Raw genomic sequence first — 9,907 nt, forward strand, 5'->3', positions numbered from 1 at the left:
AGGTATTCCTTTGAGCTCTTGCACAAAAAGGTGTGTGTGGACAGGAAACAGGGTTGTTTGGCACAAAAACAGCCTATTGAAACAAGCACAGGTGTCCGGGTGGTCATCGTGTTGATGGCAATCAGAGCTTTCTTGCGAGAGAGCGTCCATGCAGTCTGGACGCTCTCTTGCGCTAAAGCACATCACTTTTGCGATGCACTTTTGTAGTGTGAACTCGCTCTTGCACAAGAAATTTTTGCGATCTCTTCTGCAAGAAGCTTCTTGTGCAAGAAGCCTACAGTGTAGATGTAGCCTATAAGAGCCATTCAAGTGGTAATGAAGGCGTCTAACAGGCATTTGCCAACCCCAGTTACAGACTGTCAGTTTCTGAATTGACTGTGTTAGTCGACAGGACCTGATTTTAAAATGTACTTTAAAACTATTTCATGGGTATGTTGGTGAAGATTATAAAATCCCAGCTCCCAAAAATTGTCATCCCTCCCCTCCGGGCTGCCGATGGGCACAGGGGTACCAGTTTAACAGCACTGTGTAGGGCCCCATTATTCTTAAGCACGGCCCTGCAGGGAGAACAACTGCTTCAGCTGTTCAGTGGCTCCAAGGGAGCTCAGAGCTACCCCCGGGCGGGCTGGTCTAGAAAGCAGGGGCTGAGCCTGCTCCCAGAGGAAAGCTGGGCAGCAGCCCAAGGGATTTCACTGAGCAAAGCCGGCATGATGAATAGCAGACGGCCATGGCAGGGTGAAGCCGGGGTCAGGAGGATGCAGAGGAGGATTAAAGACACGTGGGTGCTGTCGCCCTCTTACAAAGGGGCATAGCAAGGTGAAGCAGTTTGCCGTTCTGCCAGCCACTGACCCAGGTCACCATAATCTCTAGCTACTCTCCCAATGTGAAGGCTCAGTGGGGGCTCCAGACCCACCAAAACTGTGTTCACCCCCCTCTCCTGGGCAGATCCTTCCTGGTAGCCTAGTATCGCAATGGACTCTTCCCCATCCCACCACCACCTCCCAGCATGTATTGCTTCTGGCCCACCAGAGCTAGCCTGAGACGTGTTTGGAGGAAGTGAGAAAACCCCTTGGCTCCTAGATGGGGTCATCAGTTTATTGGACTCCTCTTGCCATTTTCCTCCCCAGGAAGCTCCTGCTGCCTTTCTCACCCCTGCCATGGGCTTTCCTATTGATTGCCTCCACACCTGCACACGGCTCCCATGGGGGCCCTGATATGTAAGCACAGCCTTCCTCAGACCAGGCCTAGAGGCTGTTCCAGCCAGCGTTGTACTGTTAACCCCCACAGACCCATTTCTCACACCCCTTGTCCTAGGTGCTGGATCCTAACTATGATTTGTATTATAGTCACACTCTGATGCTCCATTTCCCCTGACCCCCGGAAGGGGCGGGGCCTGGGGCAGAAGGGGCGGGGCTGAGGACCAGCCTCCCCCCCAGAGCCTCCTCCCTCCCCACCCCCAAGTTCTCGTCTGGGGCCGGAGGCTTTAAATTAAAAACACAACAAAGGGCTTGTGGCTCCCGGCCTTGACACTACTGCATGGTCTGGCAGCCACCTGGCATTGCTGCAGCTATTTAAAGGGCTCCTGCTCATGGCACTATCCCGGCAGGGGCCGGAGCTCCGAACCCCGCTGCCAGGCATTACGGTAGCGGCGGGACCATGAGCTGTGAGCCCTTTAAATTGCTGCTATTTAAAGGGCTCATGGCTCCAGCCCCTGCCAGGGTAGCACCGTGTCTGGGAGCCATGAGCCATTTAGATAGGATCCTGCTCCCTGAGGCACCGTCTGGAAATTTGGTGGCCTGGGCAGCAGGACCTAAACAGAAGGCAGCCAGATGCCATCTGGATCACAGTGTTAAGCAGGATGGATCTGGCCCCTCGGCCGCATCTAGCCCAGCCCGGGTCTAAAGAAACAAGCCAGACAAACAGCGAGCCTGGTCCAAGGTCATGCAGCAGAGGGAGGGCTGTGAAAGTCGACTCGAATGCCTTTCCGGGAACAGCCCCATTTATGGAGCTTGATCCTCAGTCCAGGGAAGCAGAGGATGGGAATTGATTCCTTCTGCATCCTGCAAGCTGCAAAAGTCAGCGTAGGCAGGGCCCGCCTTATATCACAACCCTGCCGGAACCCTCCCCTTGCCCCACTCCGGTTTCGGAAATGGTGTTCCTGGCTGTTGCCGCTCTCTGCAGGAGGGGGGCAGGTTTGAGGCTGCACTTTCTTTTCTCTGCAGGCTCTAGAGAACAAGCCGCGCCCTGCTGGTACATCAATTTGGCTTGAATCCTTGAAGGAGCTGACTTAGGTGTGGCACATTCACTGGCAGGCGGCCAGTCCATGTGGATGTGAAAGGGATTTAGGAGTCCCATTTTGGATCTGAATCTCAGAGCAGCATCTGCTTTGGGGACTAGGACAGTAATCGGGCGGGGAGGGTTGCTGGAAGGCTGTCTGAGGGTGGAGGTGAGAAAGGAGAGACCTGGGCTCTGCCCCGTACTTCCCTGCAACTTGCAAAGTGCCAGCGAAAAACCTCCAGAGCCCATGTCAAACTGCCCATGTGCAGAAAATTCTCCTGACAGCGTTCACTCGGATCAGCCCCAGAACGGATTATCCCTTCTGCTGCTTATGCTTTGAAAAATGATACGGGGCCCATCATGTTGTGACTAGAACTACCGTGAAAAAAAAATCCTAGTGCTGCTACCGAATTACCAGCGACGGCCATAGGCACGGGAATTATGGGGATGGGATGTTGCAGCACCCCCAGGTCCCTGACCTAGCACCCAAGGTCTGGGGTTCTGCTGCCAGACCTGCATCCAGGGACCCAGCCGCCATCCTGCGCTTCAGGGGCTCTGCTCCCCGCTGCTGCCCTGTGCGCTGGAAACTCTGCTGCTGGCTCTGGTCCTGGAGTCCCGGCTGCTGGCCCTGTGTGCTGGGGGCTCTGCTGCCAACCCATGCCCTGGGTCTCAGCTGCTGGGTCTTAGGGCTTTGCCTCCGGGCCTTGATTGGAAGGGAGAATAAAGGTTAGGGGGGAGATGACAGCATCCCACTCTTAAACATTCATCATTGCTAACCTCTTCCACGGCAAATAGTCACTACCCAGAAGGGCAGATGGTACTGGGAGAACTTTAAAATACCTGGGCTGTGAATCTGCAGAGAATGGGTTAATTTCTGCCTTCCATCACACCCATCCAACCCTGAGGAGCAGAAACTGGCTCTCGCTCTGTGTTTACACTCCATCGTTCTTTCCCCTCCCCCCTCCCTCGTTAATGTAACTGAAGGCGAGTTGAGACAAAGGAAGATTATGTCATTACCTCTGCGAGAGATTGCGAACACGTCTCCGGCCTGACACCATTAATATTTTTAAGCAACTGCTGTGCGCTGGTGATTAGGGTGTTTGATGACACAGATCTCTCTCTCTCTCTTTTCTTTAATATCCTGCCCTTTTTATTCGCCTTCCTGGGTGTCAGTCTGACTGCCTCGTCTTTGGCGTCAAAGGCTGCACTGTGCCACGTTCGCAACTTCACTGGACACGCTGGCCTAAAATGAGCATCAGAGAATGGAGAGCCAGTCTGGTCTGTTGCTAGGATGATCATAGAATCAAGGAAGATTAGGGTTGGAAGAGACCTCGAGAGGTCAGCTAGTCCAACTCCCTGCCCAAAGCAGGACCAACACCAACTAAATCATCCCAGCCAGGGCTTGGTCAAGCTGGGACTTTAAAACTTCTAGAGATGGAGATTCCACCACCTCCAGAGGGAACCCATCCCAGTGCTTTACCACCCTTGTAGGGAAATCATTTTTCCTCATATCTACCCTAGACCTCTCTCATTGCAACTTGAGACCATTTTGCTCCTCGTTCTGTCATCTGCCACTACTGAGAATAGCCTCTCTCCAGCCTCTTTGGAACCTCCCTTCAGGAAGTTGAAGGCTGCTATCAAATCCCCCCTCACTCTTCTCTTCTGCGGACTAAACAAGCCCAAATCCCTCAGCCTCTCCTCATAGGTCATGCGCCTCAGCCCTCTAATCTGAAAACAAAACAGAACAAAGACTGAGCCCCTCTGTTTGATGAGGGGCTGTGTGTGTGTCAAAAGCAAGCAACTGAGTTCATCAAGACTGGGATTTTCAGAGGAACCAAAGAGATTTAGGGTTAAGTTTCTAGCTCCCTTAGGCTCTTTTGAAAATCCCGGTCCGGTTAATAAGGATAGAGTGCAATCTTCAGTTCCTTCATAGACAGTGGAAAATAACCATGAATGCAAAACCTAATCAAACCAAAAGCCCTAGAGCAACTGCTACCAAAGACCCTGCCAGTAACAGGCTAATAGAACCATGGGAGTTTCCATAGAGGATCAGACCAGTGGTCCAGCTAGCTAAGGTGCTTTGTTTCTGATGGTACCCAGAACCAGGCGCTTCAAAAGAAGGTGCAGGAATCTCAGTAATGGCCAATAACCTGGCCAGAGAGGCAGTCTTAGCAGCCGGCTTGTGCCTTGAAACATGGAGGTTGGTAGTGACATGGGGAGCAGTTTCTCCAGCTCTCTCTGGGTACAGTAGGTCCAGTCTCAAAGCAAACACATGCCCAGCATTTCTGCACAGCCTGAGTTGTTTTAAATGTGTGGGGTTTTTTTTCCTCTTTAGGTTCTCAGTCAACCATACTCCTAGCTCCTCTGTAATCCTGGATTAACACTCTGCATTCTCTCTAATCAGGTGGTGGAGGATCCGGAAAGAGGTCAATAACACCTGCTAATAAGTTTAGCTGATTGTCTTACAGGATTTTTTTTCCTCCTCTTCTCCGACCCATGAACGCTGCTGCAGGGCTCAGCTCCGAGGTCAGCGCTGTGAACACACAAGGGCAGGATAAACTTGTCCCACCAAAGCATAATATCTTCTGTTCATAAATGATCATTCTATTCAGCATCTCAAGCAGGCTTGCTTCCTAAGATGCTGCCTTCAGACTGAAGGCTCTGGTTTCACTTGGGAATAGGATACGTTTAAGGGAGAACAGGCGAAATGGAAACCAGATACTGGCTATGTCTACACTATGAGTTTTCTTGGCAAAAAAAAATGCTAATGAGGGATTCATTTGCATGAGTCGCGATCACATTTGCATATTTTTTGCCGATCCGTTTTTTTCGCTAGGGTTTTTGTGCAAAAACAAGCAGTATGGACGTTTTCTTTTTGCACAAAAGCCCCTTTTCCCACAAGATCTTTATGCCCCAAAAAAGGAGGTTTATCAATCTTTCGGGGGGAAAAAAAACTAGCAAAAAAAAGGATCTGCAGAAAATATGCAAATGAGATAACGACTCATACAAATGAGTCCCTCATTAGCATATTTTTTGCCGAGAAAACTCGTAGTGTAGACGTAGCTACTGTGTTTGGATCAGGCTTATGTTTAAATTAGGGGTCAGAGACATAGTCCTCCTTTCCAGGGATATGTTGCTGTACTTGGGCTCATCTAGACTATGCTAGAGTATCGTAAGAGGATATGCAAATTCCACAGGAATTTGCATATCTTCTTCCGATCTCACTTTTGAAAGCGGAGCTTTCAAAAGTGAAAGTAGTTTAGGTGCGGCTTTTTCGGCAAACCCCTCCCCCCCTTTGTCGAAAAGCCGCTTTTCCTCAAAAATGAGGTTTACGCAGCTTTTCGACGGGGCGGGGGAGGGGGAGGTTTGCCAAAAAAGCCACGTCTAAATTACTTTCACTTTCAAAAGCTCTGCTTTCGAAAGTGAGATCGGAAAAAGGGAATTTGCATATCCCCTTTCGACACTCTAGCATAATCTAGATGAGCCCCTTTAGTGCCAGAGGTATCTATGCACCACACAATTTTAGCACCCCCTTACTTCTAGCATTGAAAATTGTTTACATGGCAAATCATGACACAAGGTATAAAAGAGTCATTTGCACTAGGCACGCGGCCCATGGGGGTTCTAGGTGTGGCCCTAGATGCGCAGGGTTGCTAGATTCGGATGGTTTGCATCCATGTCACTTTTTTCCTACCAATATTACTAGAGGGCCGTGCACAGAAATAGGGCCCTACCACTTTCACAGCTGTGGAAAATGTGTCACTGACTGTGCAATAAGTTCTTCCCTGTGAAACTGGCATCTCCTTGTTCTTAAGAGCGCCCCCTCAAAGGGGGCTTCCTCCACTGCCCAGTCAGACCTAGGGACAGGACTTGTCCTGCCCCTGCAAAACACTCTGGTGGTGGGAGGAGGAGACCAGAACAGACCCACCTCTGAGTGCCTGCCCTACTGTGTGGGACGAGGCAGCAGCCTGAGGTTCCTGCAGCTGAGTGTGGGGAAGGGGGTGCAGAGCTTCCTGCAGCTGTGCAGAGAGAGCAAATCTTGTCCCCTCCCAAGCTAGGCAGAACTAGCAGTGAGGAGCCCAGCCACACAGGGGAGATCGGACCCACCTCTTGGAACCTCCCATGGCTGCAGGAAGTTCTGCACTTGCTGCCTTCAGAGTCTAGCTCTGAGGGCAGCACAGAAGTGAGGGTGGCAATCCCATGACCCCCCCTCAATATGTTTGTGACCCGCCCCCCATTCTCCTTTTGGGTCGGGACCCTACAGTCACAACCCTGTGAACTGTCAGGTTTCAACCGCTGAAACCGTGACATTTACCCATTTTCAAGTCCTTCGGCCATGAAATTGGCCATAACAGACCGTGATGGTGGTAGGACCCTGCTCATAAAGCAAGGGCCAGGGAAGCCAGGTGCATGCTGACGACTCACCACATTGACGGTGCACTGCCTCTGCAGCCAATCGGAGCGCTGCTGCGGTTCGTTGGGCCTGCCCCACCCATTCTAGGTGTGCCACTCAGAGGAAGAAGGGCCACTTGTGTAGTCTTTTCACTAGCCTAGATTGCCCACCATTGCACTAGGGAAATGGGACTCCGCATTTTCAATTTCCTGCATAATTATTGGGTCCCTCACTTTGGATGCAACCTACACGAAGAGTTGAAAGGCTCCATATAGGCCCTAAGCCACCCTGTCCAGTCCTTCCCCTCCCTTCTAGTTCATTTCACTGCAGCCTGCTAGCGTCATTGTGAGCACTGACTCTTGTCCTCTTCTCCCTAGATGACATCGACCGGGAACTGGAGAAGAAGTGCCAGATCATGGAAGCCCAGCTGCAGGAAAAGGAGAAGGATAATCTGGTGCTGAGGAAAGAGCTCACGCATAAGGAGAGCCTGGTGGCCGCGCTGAGATGCAGCCTCAGGAACAAGGAGAGGAAGTTCCTGGAGGAGCTGAAAAGAAGGAGCCACCGGGTGACTATTCTGAACACGGAGCTGCAGAAGCAGACGGAGGCCGCTGCTTATCTCTCCTTCCAGCTGCATGCCACCAAACAGAAACTGCATGTGTCCCGGCAGGGGGGCAAGCCCCCCTCCGGTGGGCTTCCGGACAAACCGTTCCCCACACAGTCTTTCAGCGAGGCGAGGCCCAAAAAACGTGTCCACAAGTCTCACATTCGGAGGCTGGTGACCGACTGCTCCTATAGCAAGGGGGCCACCAAGGACTCCTTCCAGAGGGAGAGGATGAGCAGCTGTGAAGAGGCAGACCCCATGCCCGATCCAGCACTTTTTTTGTACACTAAAAGGCACCACATTCCCCATCGCCAGAAATCTGAGCCCAAACCCCAAGCCCTTAGCAAAGCAGGGGCCGGTCTGAATGACAGTGCTGCTGCAAGCTACAGTCTACCGAAGCCCTCCCGTCTTCAATCCCAAGAGCAAGACGAAGGTACAAGCACTAAGCCTTCAGCCAAACCCAAGTCCTCGAAGGGTGAGCAAGGCAAACACCATGGATCCAGCCCCAGGAATTCAAAAGGTGTGGAGTAAAAACAAAGAAAAAGGAAGTGTGTGGTTGCTAAAGGCAGAAAATGAATTTGGCTATACCAAAAGGGAGACGGGGGCCTACAAAGATTTTGTCGCAGTCAACCCATCAAGAAGTAAAGTCCTGGAGAAGAAAGTGTGATTCCTTCAAGGAGATAGAAACAATCTGACTCGTCTAGGATTCCAGGGTGATCATGGAATGGCTGCCGTATCTCAAGGGGCGGTGGGGCAGGAGAGTGGGAAGGCAACCTTGCTGAGGGCATTTTGAATGTTGTTCTGGAGTGGACTGCAGGAGGAAACGATCCCTGCTGTGGAACATGACAAGAAGGTTTGAGCGTGGAGGGAACGGCTATTAACAATTGTCTAGAGCTTCCCTGTCGTAAAAATTTAGATTTCTGAGACTAAAAACTCTTACTGTTATTGTTAATGTTCCTTCTAAGTAAAACTGCTCTTATTTTCATTGGCACTAAGTGGTGGAGGGGGGAGTAAATTGAAGAATTGCACATAAAGCCGGTCACTAATGGTGAACGTGGCAATTGGCAGGATGAGCCAAACGCATCCTTTGTTCTAACTTCATGACATTGCTGGAGTTGGGGCTGAATTTGGCCCAAAATGTCTAACATAATGTAGTCCGGGTTCTGGAGAATGTAAGCAGCTGAATGACAATCGGTCAAGTTTATCTTAGGCCAGATCTATACTAGACCCAGAAAGTCGGCTTACGGTACGCAACTCCAGTTATGTAAATAACGTAGCTGGAGTTGACATCTCTTAAGCCAAGCTTGGTGCCATCTCCACAGGGGGAGGTCAATGGGACCAAACACTCTCATTGGCTTCCCTTACTTCTCATGACTGCGAGGAGTGCCAGTGTCGACAGGGGGTGCCTCAGTGTTCAATTTAGCAGGTCTAAAAGAAGATCCATTTCTGGCATGTAAGTACAGACGTGGCCTGAGAGATTTTAAGTCATCTGCAGAAACAGCATGGCCAAGCCAATCAACTCTGAAATAATCACTCCACAACACTGACATTCATATTTTCACCACAATTCCTCCTTTTTAAGAATTATGCAAAAATTAATGGACAAGATTTTGAAATATGACCATTGATTTTGGGCACCACCATTTTTGGGATGCCCAGCATGAACCATCTTAAAGGGTCAGATTTTTTTTTTTGAACCGGATCTGAAAATCAGGCCCCTTTAAGTTATCTCTAGGTGGGCTCCCAACATCACTAGTCATTCTTGATAACCTTGGCCAATACTTTTATTTTGCATAGCAGGTTTTCTAAATGTGCCCTAGTTACTCCACAACCGCGGCAGACTTCACTGTCTGTTACTACTGCTATATAGACACTAGGATGTTGTTTTTAAGACAAGTTGCAGTAGTTCTCCTCTGAAGTCCTGTTCAGAAGACTAAGTAACCAAATTAGCAAGGAGCTGCTTGAGAATGAGATTTCATACATCGCAAATGGTTTGTAGCGGAGCCAGCCACTTGTTTCTGCTGTCCTAATGAAGGGAAGTTACAAGGAAACCACAAATCTGTCTTCTTTGGGGCTTGAGACCCATCTTTCTGAACAGGTTCTTGCATGGTCCTCCGTACCATGCATGTTGCTACTGGACTGTAGCCTCACAACAGCCCAGGGAGGTATGGAAGTGCCAGCTTAGTGCCCTAACTACACCATTAACCCCTCCCAAGCTCATTAGAGTTAATGAGAGCAATTCCATTGATTCAGTGGGATTTGGGTCACACCCCTGAAGAGTTCCTATGTATATGATGGCTGAAGCACACCAAGGGTACATCTACACTGCAATGCTATTGCAAGGAAAGCATCCGCTATTTCGAAATAACGGACATGCTATCTCACCATCCCTGTAAACCTCATCGCACGAGGGATAAGGGATGCTTGAAATAGCACTTTATTTCAAAATTTGGCACCATGTAGATGCACCAAATTTCGAAATAGGCTATTTCGAAATAAAATTGAAATAAAATATGCAATTTGCATAGCGCAAATTGCGTATCTTGTTTTGATTTTAGTGTGCAGTGTAGACGCACCCTAACATGCACCAGACGGTGTTGGGTAGTTGAGCCGTTTTGTGTCCACCAGGAGGCGCA

At 50.0% G+C, this 9,907-nt stretch overlaps 1 protein-coding gene across 1 annotated transcript in view; it reads left to right on the forward strand.

Moving 5' to 3' along the window:
• Positions 1-8,256, forward strand: part of CCDC92B (coiled-coil domain containing 92B) — a 70,612-nt gene extending 62,356 nt beyond the window's left edge. The window contains exon 4 of the mRNA XM_075904875.2: positions 7,048-8,256. Within this exon, the coding sequence (XP_075760990.1) occupies positions 7,048-7,802 (755 nt within the window). The 3' untranslated portion in view covers positions 7,803-8,256. The remainder of the gene's footprint in view (positions 1-7,047) is intronic.
• The last annotated feature ends 1,651 nt before the right edge of the window (positions 8,257-9,907 follow it).

The sequence above is a fragment of the Pelodiscus sinensis genome, chromosome 21, assembly GCF_052426305.1.
Source record: "Pelodiscus sinensis isolate ZL-2025 chromosome 21, ASM5242630v1, whole genome shotgun sequence".
NCBI classification, from domain to species: domain Eukaryota; kingdom Metazoa; phylum Chordata; order Testudines; family Trionychidae; genus Pelodiscus; species Pelodiscus sinensis.